General features: G+C 40.2%; 1 protein-coding gene across 1 annotated transcript in view; it reads left to right on the top strand.

Annotated features, from left to right (window-relative positions):
- prss12 (serine protease 12) overlaps nucleotides 1–16,413 on the top strand; it is a 46,191-nt gene that overhangs the window by 1,239 nt on the left and 28,539 nt on the right. The window contains exons 2-7 of the mRNA XM_047365697.1: nucleotides 570–708; nucleotides 1,599–1,771; nucleotides 3,025–3,175; nucleotides 3,809–3,987; nucleotides 8,938–9,079; nucleotides 9,171–9,391. Coding sequence (XP_047221653.1) covers nucleotides 570–708; nucleotides 1,599–1,771; nucleotides 3,025–3,175; nucleotides 3,809–3,987; nucleotides 8,938–9,079; nucleotides 9,171–9,391 — 1,005 coding nt within the window. The remainder of the gene's footprint in view (nucleotides 1–569; nucleotides 709–1,598; nucleotides 1,772–3,024; nucleotides 3,176–3,808; nucleotides 3,988–8,937; nucleotides 9,080–9,170; nucleotides 9,392–16,413) is intronic.

Here is a 16,413-nt window from a genome sequence, read left to right as displayed (position 1 = left end):
TTCAAATATATTATGGCTTATGGATGCAAACCTAAATTCAATTTCTCAGAAAATTAGAATATCTCCATGTACTGTACAGTATGTGAACTCAGTACTTGTTCAGGGCTCCTTTTAGGATGAATGTGCATTGAGACTATCAGCCTGTGCTACTGCTGAGGTGTTAAATAAGCCCAGGTTACTCTAATAGGGGCGCTCAGCTTGATGACAGTTTGTTGGCCCATCAACCACTGTGATATCAAGGTCATAAAATCAGACCCGAGTACTGCTGGAAAATGAAATCAGCATCTTCAGAAAGGACAACAGCACAGGTCTCTGTCTCCTCTTCCTTCCTCTTGGTTTTTTGTTCTATTATATTAAATATTAAAAAACCAACCAAGTCCGATTTTCTTGTCTTATTACTGGAGTTCTTTATAAAAAGAGTTTCCTGTTGTTTGGAGTTGGCAGTTCTTTGTTAATTTTCTGAATTTGTTGTTTCTCTACCATCCCTCTTAATCGACACTTTGTTTTAAATATTTTCATTTAATCTATTTTAACTATATTTAGTTTATCTAACCTCCTCTCCACCCCAGGCTCGGTACGTCTGCAAGGAGGCCGCTCCAAGCTTGATGGCAGGGTGGAAGTGTATCTGGGAGGAGTTTGGGGGTCTGTGTGCGGCAACGACTGGGGGGAAGAAGATGCTGCAGTGGTCTGTAGACAGCTGGGCGAGGGGTGAGAGCCAGCACACATGCATTCACTTGTGCTCACATGTGTGGTGTTTGCAGCCCCTATCTTCCCACATATGTGTTTAAACACAGGTGCAAAAGGGGGAATCACCATCTATCATCTGTCTTAAATTCCCAAGCTGGAGCTGCTGTTAACAACTCATCAGACCTACTGTATATTCTAGTAATTGTTTTTCTTTCGTTCCAAAGTGTGTGTACTTTTCTTGCATGACCTTTGCATCCCTCTGCCCATTTCCCCTTTAGGTATTTAATTAGCTTAGTTATTTACATTGCTGCAAGCTCACTCCTTTCTCCTGCCAACCTCTGTGCGTGACTTGTCTCGTGGTCCTAACTATGAGCCGTGCCAGGAAAAGGTCTTGTGGGAGCCTGTAAAGCAGTTATTCATATCAGCAGTGTTCATAAGATGGGGTGTATTTACTGGAATGAGGACCCTGCTTTCCCTGGAAAACACAGTCACTCTATATGCTCATAACACATGCCGTCACTGACACCAGCGTAGACCTGCATTCTTACGCGAATGCATATCTGTGCAGCATGTGTGCATTCACACAGAAGTCAATGAAGGCACACAGTCGAAAGGAGGGAGGGCAAATGTCAGCCATATATTAGCTGGAAGCCTTGGTGATGACTTTCCCATGCTAAGTTATTGAAAGCTGCTGGTAAAGCAAACTGAATGCTGGGGATTACAGCAACCTAGGCCTGCAAACCTAATCTTGGGCTGGATCTGCTGACTTTATCTATTGTTTTCTCATTACATAGCACACTTATATTTATTCATATATTTTTTTTGATAATTAACAAGACGAATTGACGCATTAGAATGATGTCAGTTTTATTATGTATAAGTAACCTCTTTGCCCAACGATCTCCTTTTAGGGTCTCTGGTCTTGCTCGCACAGTTCCTTTGTTTCGCCCCCAAACAGCCAAGCTTCACTGGTCGGCAGTCCATTGTCAGGGAGAAGAGCCAGATCTGCTCCAGTGTCCCAAAACTACCTGGAGGGGAGAGGAGTGTTCTTTGGCTGCAGCTGTTACCTGCACCCAACAGAAAGGTAGGCCTACCTCATGTGTAAGCAATAATTCTGGGATTGATGCATTAAAGTTTACTTAAAAATAGGGAGATCTGAAAAGACTGCAACACTGACGGTAACAACGCATTCAACAGTTGTCTTTTGGATGAACAGGCCCTTCCAAAAGTACACACACCACTTTTTTCTCATTTGTGTCCATACAACCCCACACCTTGATGTATTTTATCTGGATTTGTATGTTATAGACCATTCCAAACTGGTGCATGCTTGTGAAACAAGTATTTCCACCAACCACCAGGGCACTTTTTTTTTTTGTTGAAAAAAACAAAAAAAAACACATTTCACTGCTGTTACAATAGCAGCTGTTTGGTATCTACCAGCTTTGTACATCTAGAGACCAATTCTTTGGGTCCATTCTTCAAAAAAAAAAAATATCATCGCATCTGTGAACAGCCATTTAAGGGAAAGTCTTTCCACAGATTCTCGATTGGATTTAAGACCAGACTTTGAGTGGAGAGAGCACCTTCTTCTATATGTATGTCTTCCCTACATGGGTTGTGGCAAACTGCTTGATATCTGAGACTTCTTATGATTTCATTTGAAAAATGGCTTTCTTCTTGCCACCTTTCCATAAAGGCCATATTCCAGAGGCTTCCCGAAGTCACAAAAGGTCAACCAGCCCCCCCACCTTTTTGAAGCGATGCCAATAGCAGAATCATGTTGACCACTGAAAGGCCTACATTTAGGCAAACAGTAGAACTTTGCTGCCCTTTCACACACACATACAGGCATGTTTGATGACCTTTTTGCTGCAAAAACCAGCACAAACATAGCCGAATTGATTGACACCACTTTTGTTTGATTTTTAGTTGGTTGGTGACCTCTGGAAGGTTTCATTAATATCTTTAAAATGATAGTGGCACAAATGAAAAATTTTGCTGCACAACCGTAGCACAAATGTTTGACACCATTTTTGTTTGATCTGAAGAAGGTGCAGCTCCTCTGAAGTTACCACGGGTTTTTTGGCGGCTTCTCTGATCAATGCTTTTCTTACCTAACTGTTAGTTTAGAAGGACAGCCATGTGTTGGTAAGTTTGGAGTTGTGTCATATTCCTACCATTTAAAGTTTAGGCAAGTGTTTTGTTCAAGGAGTGGGAAAATGTTTGTAAGATAAAAGAAGACTGGGAAAGTTCCATTCCACTGTGTCAAGAAGCAAAGATTCCTCTCTAAACAATGTGTGTAAACATGTGAATTTAATTTTGTATGCATGTCAGTGGTTGAGACCCTTCCTATACGGCTGGTGGGAGGTCGATCACAGTCAGAGGGCAGGGTTGAGGTCTTCCACGCAGGACAGTGGGGTTCCATATGTGATGATCATTGGGATGATAATGATGCAGAGGTGGTGTGTCGACAGCTGGGACTGAGGTAAACATAAGGCCACAAACATACACGCACACACACACACACACACACACACACACACACACACACACACACACACACACACACACACACACACACACACACACACAGACACACACACACAAAGAAATGATGATGTTGATTTTTATCCAGATCTTGTACAAATAAATTTTACTGCTGTAGAGAGAAATTGAGGAATAAGGGTGACAGAAAGAAAATTAAGCTGAGTAGCTGAGTAAATGTGGGTGTCGAGCCATCTTCCTCTCCCTCTGTCTCTAAAAGTATGACAAGTATTCTTTCCATTCAGACACAGAGAGAGGAGTGAGCAATAAAGGACATCTGGGACTCAGTGAATCAGCCTCATTGTTCCTGCATGGATCCTCGCACCATGGAGTTATGCATATTTAGCAATATTATATTCTCAGGAAATGCGTTGCAGTGTTTGTGTTTTGCACCATTGTATGTGACAATGAATTTTTCATTTAAAAATCTGAAATAGCTATGCTAAATATATATAAACAATACCGAACACCCTGTTTTTTTTAAGTGCTATCATTCCACACATCATTTTTCCACAGCAATAGAGTTACTGCAGGGCAAACCATTTATTTTCTGTGCATTGTATTTTCTTTCAAGCGGATTTGCGAGGGCATGGAGCCAATCACATTATGGCCAAGGTTCGGGCCGTGTCTGGTTGGATGACGTGCGCTGCTCAGGCAATGAGCTCACTCTGGAGCAGTGTTCAAAAAGCGCCTGGGGAGAACACAACTGTCTGCACTTTGAGGATGCAGGAGTGTCCTGCATCCCTCTTACAGGTAGATCAACACTTTCCATTTCAAATGTTGCCAGGACTCAGATGTTCATTATGATAATAATATGAAGTCACACTGCTTCTTGTTGAAACACAATATGGTAAACCCTTAGGGATAGTTTTTTAATGCGGGTATTTGGACTTCTCTGGCACAGGTGTAAGAGATAACATGACTGTACATTTTAGCTCAACTAAATAGAGATAAAAATGTCTATTCTATCTTAACCTGGGGTAACTTTGACTTGTTAAACACACATGTGCAAACATTAACAAACACAATTATGCATATTGTTGAACATCTATTCATTCTATTCAACCATTCATGACGGAATGTTTCTATTCCTGTTCTGACAAGTCTGGAAATTTTCTTTTGGAAATATACGACGATTCAGAAAGCAAAGAAAATAAAATCAAATGCTTAAGGAGGTAAATAGATTTTTTGCCCTAAAAGATGCAGCTTTCCCACTACTGAGTTGAGCAAATAGTTCAGGAGGGGAGTCACATGTGAAGTCACAGGATCAATGTGTGAAGAAAGAAGTCCTCTGGATTTTATTTACATGAGTTCATTTTCACCTGTTCCTGTCTGACATGGCATTAGTAGTGCCTTCTAATCATAATGCCAAACTAAAAGCTCAACAAGCTGATAAAAAAGGCTGGCTCTGTTCTGGGGACTCCTCTGGAACATCTGGAGATCATTGTGGAAAGACGGATTCTTCATAAAATGAAGAACATTATGGAGAACCCTGAGCATCATTTTCATGAGACTGTCCTACAACAACAGAGAGTCTTCAGTCAGAGGCTTCTTCAGATCTGCTGTAAGACGGAGCGCTACAGGAGATCCTTCCTGCCCACAGCCATCAGCATCTACAACGGCTCTTTGAGGAAACCTTCATAATATGAGCTATAACAACATTTAATTTCCCTTTGGGATTAATAAAGTATTTTTGAATTGAATTGAATTGAATTGAAATCAGTTGCACCTTTATTCGATTCTACATTGTTTCTTTAGAAGAAACGTACAAAAACCCAGAAAAAATATTTTCAAAATTAAGGAATGTCTCTATGCAAGTATTGGATCATGGTCCAGATACAAGTATTTTTAAATAATCATTACTTGAATGTCGACTAAACTCAGTTCCCAATCTGTGCTGTTGGGGTACTGTTTGTGATTTTACATCAGCTGCACCTAAGCAAGCAAACATTTAAAAAAAATCAAGGTCTAGTTTTGAGTGCACAACTTTCAGATCTGTAGTCCATGCATATTTTTGTTGATCTTAAAAATCTGAGTTAGTCAAAGAAGATGGATGTTACCCTCTACAATATTTCCAGTGAAAGAGTGACCCTTATACAGAGGCTTTAGTCCTAGGTTTGAGTCCCAACCCTCAGCCTGTGCTGCACGTCTTCCCCCTCTCCATACCATACTTTTTGTCCCCTATGGCTTGGGGCTCACCAGCTGCTCGTCAGCAGGACCAAGACCTTAATTTACTGAAGACTATAGCTGTATGTATCAAGCCACATATATCTTTACAAACATTTTAAATGACATGCTGTCAGAATATTATGATAGCCTTATTAAGTTAATCCCACATTTGAGTAGCATATTATGGCTGTCCAGCAGAAAACTCAAGTTGGCACAAAGGCCAATCATTGATCGCACTTATGTTAATGTGGTTTGCAAATGCATAATCTTAAATGACTCAGACTGATATCAAGGGCATGAAAATATTGATCCCTACAAAATATCATGCTAAAACATTTAAGAAAGCAAACATTAGCACGCGTAAAAGCATGACAACAAAGTAGACACAGTTGACTGTCTTATGTTTCCTGTTTAGTGGGGGTTTGTATTCTTTATTTTACTTTTTTGTGTCTTTTGATTTGGAATGTCACATCTCAAGAGTTCCCAGGATGAACAACTACAACTGAAAACAAGTAAACTCTTCGATACAATTTCAAATAAAATGGAATATATATATATATATATATATATATATATATATATATATATATATATATATATATATAGTACAGACCAAAAGTTTGGACACACCTTCTCATTCAAAGAGTTTTCTTTATTTTCATGACTATGAATATTGTAGCTTCACACTGAAGGCATCAAAACTATGAATTGACACACGTGGAATAATATACTGAACAAAAAAGTGTGAAACAACTGAAGATATGTCTTATTTTCTAGGTTTCTTCAAAGTAGCCACATTTTGCTTTGATTACTGCTCTGCACACTCTTGGCATTCTGTTGATGAGCTTCAAGAGGTAGTCACCTGAAATGGTTTTCACTTCACAGGTGTGCCCTGTCAGGTTTAATAAGTGGGATTTCAATCCTTATAAATGGGGTTGGGACCATCAGTTGTGTTGTGCAGGAGGTGGATACAGTACACAGCTGATAGTCCTACTGACTAGACTGTTAGAATTTGTATTATGGCAATAAAAAAACAGCTAAGTAAAGAAAAACGAGTGGCCATCATTACTTTAAGAAACGAAGGCCAGTCAGTCCGAACAATTGGGAAAACTTTGAAAGTGTCCCCAAGTGCAGTCGCAAAAACCATCAGGCACTACAAAGAAACTGGCTCACATGAGGACCGCCCCAGGAAAGGAAGACCAAGAGTCACCTCTGCTGTGGAAGTTAATCCGAGTCACCAGCCTCAGAAATCGCAGGTTAACAGCAGCTCAGATTAGAGAACAGGTCAATGCCACACAGAGTTCTAGCAGCAGATACATCTCTAGAACAACTGTTAAGAGGAGACTGTGTGAATCAGGCCTTCATGGTAAAATAGCTGCTAGGAAACCACTGCTGAGGACAGGCAACAAGTAGAAGAGACTTGTTTGGGCTAAAGAACACAAGGAACGGACATTAGACCAGTGGAAATATGTGCTTTGGTCTATTCCATCCGATTTGCGTTTAGTTGGACCATCATTTATTTTTCAACAGGGCAATGACCCCAAACACACCTCCAGGCTGTGTAAGGGCTATTTGACCAAGAAGGAGAGTGATGGGGTGCTGCGCCAGATGACCTGGCCTCCACAGTCACCGGACCTGAACCCAATCGAGATGGTTTGGGGTGAGCTGGACCGCAGAGTGAAGGCAAAAGGGCCAACAAGTGCTAAGCATCTCTGGGAACTCCTTCAAGACTGTTGGAAAACCATTTCAGGTGACTACCTCTTGAAGCTCATCAACAGAATGTCAAGAGTGTGTGGAGCAGTAATCAAAGCAAAAGGTGGCTACTTTGAAGAACCTAGAATATAAGACATATTTTCAGTTGTTTCACACGTTTTTGTTCAGTATATAATTCCACATGTGTTAATTCATAGTTTTGATGCCTTCAGTGTGAAGCTACAATATTCATAGTCATGAAAATAAAGAAAACTCTTTGAATGAGAAGGTGCATCCAAACTTTTGGTCTGTACTGTATATATACAGGGGTTGGACAATGAAACTGAAACAACTGGTTTTAGACCACAATAATTTATTAGTACGGTGTAGGGCCTCCTTTTGCGGCCAATACAGCGTCAATTCGTCTTGGGAATGACGTATACAAGTCCTGCACAGTGGTCAGAGGGATTTTAAGCCATTCTTCTTGCAGGATAGTGGCAGGTCACTACGTGATACTGGTGGAGGAAAACGTTTCCTGACTCCAAAACACCCCAAAGTGGCTCAATAATATTTAGATCTGGTGACTGTGCAGGCCATGGGAAATGTTCAACTTCACTTTCATGTTCATCAAACCAATCTTTCACCAGTCAGGCTGTGTGTATTGGTGCATTGTCATCCTGATACACGGCACCGCCTTCAGGATACAATGTTTGAACCATTGGATGCACATGGTCCTCAAGAATGGTTTGGTAGTCCTTGGCAGTGACGCGCTCATCTAGCACAAGTATTGGGCCAAGGGAATGCCATGATATGGCAGCCCAAACCATCACTGATCCACACCCATGCTTCACTCTGGACATGCAACAGTCTGGGTGGTACGCTTCTTTGGGGCTTGTCTACACCGTAACTCTCCCGGATGTGGGGAAAACAGTAAAGGTGGACTCATCAGAGAATAATACATGTTTCACATTGTCCACAGACCAAGATTTGCGCTCCTTGCACCATTGAAACCGACGTTTGGCATTGGCATGAGTGACCAAAGGTTTGGCTATAGCCGTGTATATTGACCCTGTGGAGCTCCCGACGGACAGTTCTGGTGGAAATAGGAGAGTTGAGGTGCACATTTAATTCTGCCGTGATTTGGGCAGCCGTGGTTTTATGTTTTTTGGATACAATCCGGGTTAGCACCCACACATCCCTTTCAGACAGCTTCTTCTTGCGTCCACAGTTAATCCTGTTGGATGTGGTTCGTCCTTCTTGGTGGTATGCTGACATTACCCTGGATACCGTGGCTCTTGATACATCACAAAGACTTGCTGTCTTGGTCACAGATGCGCCAGCAAGACGTGCACCAACAATTTGTCCTCTTTTGAACTCTGGTATGTCACCCATAATGTTGTGTGCATTTCAATATTTTGAGCAAAACTGTGCTCTTACTCTGCTAATTGAACCTTCACACTCTGTTCTTACTGGTGCAATGTGTAATCAATGAAGACTGGCTACCAGGCTGGTCCAATTTAACCATGAAACCTCCCACACTAAAATGACAGGTGTTTCAGTTTCATTGTCCAACCCCTGTATATATATATATATATATATATATATATATATATATATATATATAAATATATATATATATATATATATATATATATATATATATAAATATATATATATATATATATATATATATATATATATATATATATATATATATATATATATATATATATATATATATATATATATATATATATATATATATATATATATATATATATATATATATATTAACAGCACTTACGAAAAAAAAAATTGATCTTTTTCTCTCTATCTCTACAGAGGGTATCACCAGGCTGGTTGGAGGAGCTGGAAGTCATGAGGGACGTTTGGAGATCTTCTTCCGTGGTCAGTGGGGGACTGTATGCGACGATGGCTGGACAGAGTCAAACACCCAAGTTGTGTGTCGAGAGCTTGGTTACAGGTAATCTGAAGTATTTATTCAATGTCACGTATCAAATCTGAATAGTTTGGCTTTAATTGTGCATGTGTATGGCCTGTGTATTCCATGGCAGGCTGGGTGAGACTCTCCTTTCTGAAGGACTCGACATGAACCCAGTCCCACGGTTTGGGTTGGGGTCAGGTCCTATCCTTTTGGACGACGTGAGCTGCACAGGAAAAGAACCGAGTCTATTGTTGTGCAACAGGGGGGAGTGGCTCCGCCATGACTGCACGCACCATGAAGATGTTAACATCGCCTGCAGCTCTGAGCACAGTGCAGACAGCCCTCCAGCCAGTAAGACAGCATTTGATCTCACTGTAATGTACACCTTAAGGTTAACACATAACAATGACATGAACAAGAAGGAAAAGTTTTTAAAAACTTGTGATTAGACGTTGCTGACTGGGGCTGAAAACAATTGAAATCCAATATATCCTTTATACACTGCTCAAACAAATAAAGGGAACACTCAAATAACACATCCTACACCTGAATGAATGAAATATTCTCATTGAATACTGTGCAGCAGATCGCTCTGCACGGTGTCTCCAGACTCTGTCATGTCTGTCACATGTGCTCAGTGTGAACCTGGTTTCATCTGTGAAGAGCACAGGGTGCCAGTGGCGAATTTGCCAATCCTGGTGTTCTCTGGGAAATGCCAAGCGTCCTGCACGGTGTTGGGCTGTGAGCACAACCCCCATTTGTGGACGTCGGGCCCTCATACCATCCTCATGGAGTCGGTTTCTAACCGTTTGTGCAGACACATGCACATTTGTGGCCTGCTGGAGGTCATTTTGCAGGGCTCTGGCAGTGCTCCTCCTGTTCCTCCTTGCACAAAGGCGGAGGTAACGGTCCTGCTGCTGGGTTGTTGCCCTTCTACGGCGTCCTCCACGTCTCCTGGTGTATTGACCTGTCTCCTGGTACCACCTCCAGGCTCTGGACACTACGCTGACAGACACAGCAACCCTTGCCGCAGCTCGCATTGATGTGCCATCCTGGATGAGCTGCACTACCTGAGCCACTTGTGTGGGTTGTAGAGTCCGTCTCATGCTACCACGAGTGTGAAAGCACCACCAACATTCAAATGTGACCAAAACATCAGCCAGAAAGCATAGGTACTGAGAAGTGGTCTGTGGTCCCCACCTGCAGAACCACTCCTTTATTGAGTGTGTCTTGCTAATCACCAAAGATTTCCCCCTGTTGTCTATTCCATTTGAACAACATCATGTGAAATTCAATTAAATTCAAATTCAAAAATACTTTATTAATCCCAAAGGGAAATTAAATGTTGTTATAGCTCATATTATGAAGGTTTCCTCAAAGAGCCGTTGTAGATGCTGATGGCTGTGGGCAGGAAGGATCTCCTGTAGCGCTCCGTCTTACAGCAGATCTGAAGAAGCCTCTGACTGAAGACACTCTGTTGTTGTAGGACAGTCTCATAAAGAGGATGCTCAGGGTTCTTCATAATGTTCTTCATTTTATGAAGAATCCTTCTTTCCACAATGATCTCCAGAGGTTCCAGAGGAGTCCCCAGAACAGAGCCAGCCTTCTTTATCAGCTTGTTGAGTTTTTTTAAGTCCCTGGCTCTGATGCTGCTTCCCCAGCAGATGATGGTAGAAGAGATCACACTCTCCACAACAGACTTATAGAAGATATACAGCATCTTGCTGCAAACACCAATTGATTGTCAATCAGTGTTGTTTCCTAAGTGGACAGTTTGATTTCACAGAAGTTTGGTTTCCTTGGAGTTATATTGTGTTGTTTAAGTGTTCACTTTATTTTTTTGAGCAGTGCATATAGTATGATAATATCAATGTTCATGAACGCAGTTTTTGTTGACTTTATGAAGGACTTTCAGCATAAAGATGACAAGCACAGATAGTTAATCCAGGAAATGATCATGGCATTCCTTTCCAGAATGTTGTTGCTGCGTACAAGAAATGATAACACCGTGTCCCAAAAATACTTCTCTAATTTTATTCTTTGCACAGAAATATTGCAGGGTTTTGTAATATTTAAGGATATTTAAAATGCTCTTTTAAAATCATCCAAATCCATATTGATTTTTAACAAGTTAAAGGCAAGGTATTGGATTAAATTATTTATTCATCCTTTATGTGGCTGCTGCACAATACAAGTTGTCCTTAGCCTTGTAGTAATTTCTTTTGATTGGCCACATTTGCTCTTTTAGATGCCCTTTTGCTTCAGAAAGCAGAAAGGTATGTCCTAAAACACACAGGAAGTCAGCCATTCTGGATCAAATGGTCATTTTGTGCTTTTTTGACATTTCATACACGTCAAACTTAAACAAACTCCTCTTAGAGATTTTGAGCTATCGGCATCAACTTTGGTCAGTGTGCACTTAAGGCATGGTAGATTGAAAGTTATCAAAATCGTGAGTTTTCGTGCATGTTGAAGGGGCGGGTCCAAGGCACAAACTTTGCCTTCTTGCCAAAAATTCAAACACTGTAACTTTCATATAGAAAGGCTGAATTAGACCAAACTTGGTATGATTGATCCCTCTCAGGTGACCAATAATCCTATGTGTTCAAATTATGACATCATCAAAGCCACCCCCCCTTAGAAGCGGAAGTCACTTAATCCGCTCTGAAAGGTCCCTCTCTGACCCTCTTGACCCAATCAGTTTGAAATTGTGTCAGAAGACAGATAAAAAGTTGGTCTAAATTGGTTTGGAACACAGAGACTGTACGCTGGAGGGTGTGGCCGAGGGCGCAGCGAAGTGCGGTGTCATGCCGTAGTCATACATTTGGCTCTAATTTCCACGTATATCATCTGATCTGCACAAAATATCAATATGATCAATCTTTGTCCATCCCCCAAAATATGTCCAGTGAAATATTTGGTGGGTGTGGCCTAATTCCTCCACAGCGCCCCCTAGAATATTTTAATAAATCAACCCAAAGCCATGCTTTGACCAAAGATTATGAAATTTGGTTCACATATGTAACTTCTCAGGAACTACAAAAAAGTATCTTGGAGCCATGGTCCAAACCCCACAGAAAGTCAGGCATTTTGGATCAATTTTCTCTCATTTACACACATTGTACTGGAGCGAACTCCTCCTGCAGCATTTCACTTACAGACTTCAAAGTTACTCAGTATACTCTTAAGGCATTGTTGATCAAAAGTTATTAAAAGCTTTTGCTGCATCAAAGAGTGGTGATGTGGTGGTGTGGCAGCATGGCGTTCAATATCTAGTCATTAAGTTCAATATCTTGCTATTTGCATACGGTTGGTTGTAAATCACACATGTATTATCCGATTTGCTTCAAACAGGAGATGGATGATCTTTGTCAGCCTCCAAACTGCACAATAGAATTAGGCTTTTACTGCATCAGAGCTTGTGGGCGTGGCCAAGTCTTAGTATCTGACTGCTCGCCATAAGGGACGAATATGTAATAACTTTCACAAACAAGGTCACAGCGGCTCCAAAATTTCTGTGTCTCATCACAGAGCAGCTTTTAGGACATTCGCAGGTGCATTTGCTGACATCACTGTAGCCCCGCCCACTTACAACTGGAAGTCACATGTTTCACTGGTGGACCTCCTCTTTTTACACTCATACAAGCTTCCAGCAGTGTCTGATCACACAGAACAAGGTGATGTTGAGTCCTATTAGGAACAGTTGGTGTTGGCTGGACTCTGTGGGTGTGGCGGCTTGGCGAATTAATATATCTCGGCATTTGCATACGTTTGCCTTTAAATTACACATTCATCGTCCGATGTACTCCAAACTAAATACGGTTGATCGTTGTCAACCCCCAAACAGCTCTATTGGATCTTCCTCATACATCATCGGATCCACGCCTAATTTTGTGTGCATCATCGTGGACAAATGCTGAACACGTTGGCATGGTCAATTGATGACATCATTTGACCCGCATACTGACAACGAAATCACTAATAGCTGATTCACCTTCCTTGACAAGTTGCTGAAGTTTCAAAGTTTGTCTAACACACATAATACTTTTACATCAGATTTTAAAGCCCCACACTAAGTATTTATTAATCCTTCACCACCAAACAGGAAGTGAGCGCAGCTTTCATCAGGAAGGTCGGATTTCGGCAAAATTTTGAATGCTTCTCGCAGGAGCAGAACTTGGCATGACTGTAAGTCATATGACGTTTGCTCATGGTACCACCTAGTGGCGATGTACGTAATCAAGCAGTGGGCTCATCTGTGCTGTGCGGGAATCCTGTGGTCATGAGACAGGCGCTAAGCTCCAAGGGGCACCTGATGCTGCTTGCAGCTTTAATTTGGGTTTGTAATCCTAAGAAACCTAAAACAAGGAATGTTTCGTTTGACTTGGTGTCAAGTTTCAACTGTAAATGTATATATTTACTTTATCCCTATAAGAAATACAGTATATTTTGAATATTTAAATCTTCTAATTACTTTTCCAACTGTACAGCTAAATCCCTTTTTGATTGACTGAGTGCAGAACACAACTATTTCAACATCTCCAAGACTGTTTAATGGGTTTTATGGTTGTACTTTAAAGCCAGCGAGGAACGTTGTTTATCATTATTTGTTAAGATCATTTAAACGTTTCAGGATTACATCTAAAATAATCAAGGGTAAAACTTTCTCTCAGGCTTTATCAACAGGATGCACCTTCACCATACTTTATTTAAATAGACACTGATAAATTGTCAGACATGCTAATGCTGCAATACTTGTGTAGTGACACTGATCTGATTAGGTGTTTAATATACAAATTTATCAGTTTAATATCCAGTTTTATTACAGCTTAATGATTACGATTGGGTGTTTGATTCCATTAAAACCTGTTCTACAGTACCTTGATAAACTATTCACACCACTTGAACCTTTGCACATTTTTTCACTTACGTCAATGATTTCAATTGGATTGGTTTTCAGAATGTTTTACAAATAAAAAGTGGGCTTTGTATTTGAGAAAATAATCCCTACTGCATGATGCTGTCTCCCCCGTGTTACATAATGGGATATGGTGTGTTTAGGGTGATGTGCAGCATTAGTTTTTCACCACTGAATGTTACTGAGGCTTGTCAGTGTAAAGGACAATAAATACAAATGCATGCAACACTTACTCAAATGTTTATGACTAAAGCAACATTTCCTTGTCCTTCAGTTCAAACGTATGCACTACTTTGTCAAATACAATTTCAATGTTACGTGAAGGTTAAGATTATATAATAACAAAAAGCAGTCCATACTTTTGCAAGACAATGTATTAATGCATCTTAGTTGTAAAAGCCCAGTTGATAAGCCATTTTGTTGCTAACTAGTCCCTATTGTTAGGGTTAACCCAGGTCATCTTAAGAGACCCTGGACCTGAACGTTGTTTGCAGTGCACTTCTTTGGTAATAAACAAAAAGCAGATCAGATTTAAGATCTTTGCTAAACTGAACCTGCAGACAATTACTTAGAGGAAGAAAGACAACATTCTCCATGAGACACAAAAAAGGTGAGGTTCTCCATTGTAATCCTTGCATTGTGAGCTGTTACTTCACTTTGCTTTACCATACCTACTAGCTGCAAATGTCAAATACTGTAGGTGATTCACAGTTTCCTGTCATCAGACTGAATGAATTATACCTGGTGCCAGTGTCACACTGAAACCCAGTGGAGGATCTTTGTTATCATGAAGATTGATTTCACGTGGCTGTCCTTGTCTTGATGCTGAATGTTGTGAAAGATTTAGTGTTACACAAATACTGCTCAAAGAGAGAGAAATAGCTTTTTCATTAAGTGGGTTAATTATATGTGTTTATGTTTCTCTCTTCCCACAACCCCTACTTAAATGTTTCAAAAGTGCAAAATGAAAAAAGTACAATATGTGTGTGACTGTGTTTGTGTTTGAGTGTGTGCGGTTGTTTGCGGTTGTTTGCAGGTCTCTCCCTTCCCATCTCAGCCACAGGCAGATTGGTCTGGGTTTATTTTGGAAATTAATTAACAGCAGATAAAACAGGTGGTGCTATTTCCTTTCACTCTGGGTGAAGATCATAACACAGAGCTTTGTGAAAACATTAGTGCAATGTGTTAGTGGTGGTGTGAACAGGTAGAGTATGACTTAGTGTGACTATTTAGCGGAAAAGGGTTAGAAAAAGTTTTTTCAATTCTAAATTACTGCTTAGGAGAAGTTGTGCTACAATAATAGCAACTTCATCAGTTTATCAGTTGGGGCAACCTTTTGTATTTTGGGTGTTTCAGTCAGTTACTTTTACATTGATGCTCCCCATTAAGACATATAGTGCCAGTCACAGAGCTTTGCCTAAACTCATCATGGCTATGAAACTTGATTTTGTCTCAAATATTTACATTCCATTTAACTACTCTTGGCAGAACTGGTAGATCTCATTTAAATTGGTTATTTTCCAGGCACGGACCCCGTTATTAAGGATAGTCCAGAAATCTTTAATACAGTCGAGGTCAGGGTTTTCCAAACGCTTAATTCAATCGAGCTTTATCCATTCCAATAGCAGTTTTGAATATAGCACAAACAAAACACAAATTTAGGTAATTAACATGCAAATCAAATAAATTAATCATAATTTGGCATAACTCTGACTGCTAGTTCTTCCAAGACAGTATATATAGAATATGTAGCAAGAGGCATTGGCGGTTAAAATAAGGCACTTGTTTGTGTTGTGGTTGGAGGCGGATTTGCAACAGTAGTCTGGAAGTAGTTAATAATTTCTACTGACATTTTACTAATAAAGACTATACAAGTAAAAACAGGAAGAAAACAGTTTTCATATTTCTTTCATGTACTCTGAACTAAGAGTGGTTCCTTGCAGTTGGCGTGTCAGGTGATGTACATAGTGATGGAAGGGCAAATGACGGAGCATTTACAGTATTTTATTATTTAATCATTTATAATTAAGTTATTTATTTTTCAAATGAAGTTAATGCTGATGCTGCACATAGCTCAGATTTGTGACAACTAAATGTTTCTTTTGCATGATCTAGAACATTTTCCTCAACGCCATTAATAAAAAGCCGTGGGAGATCTCTCTGTTATGGCTGGTATTCGACAAATTCGAATATTGTCTGATTAACAGGAAGAATCGCATATGTTTGAAAGGGACTTACGTAAGTAATGGAAACACAAATGGATGTATGTTTGCGTTTGCTGAGAGTAACAGAAGTGTTTGTGTTTCTGAGCAGAAGCACAAACATGCACATTTCATCCTTAACCAATGCTAAATGAGAAGCAAGCATTCCCACAGTTCTTTCCTCATCTTTAATCTCACTCCTATTTCCCCCCAACAAAAACATTAAACTAATTTTTTTAATGTTATAGACTATT

This window comes from Girardinichthys multiradiatus, chromosome 5 (genome assembly GCF_021462225.1).
Source record: "Girardinichthys multiradiatus isolate DD_20200921_A chromosome 5, DD_fGirMul_XY1, whole genome shotgun sequence".
Taxonomy (NCBI): domain Eukaryota; kingdom Metazoa; phylum Chordata; class Actinopteri; order Cyprinodontiformes; family Goodeidae; genus Girardinichthys; species Girardinichthys multiradiatus.
This window is presented reverse-complemented; position numbering and strand designations above follow the sequence as displayed.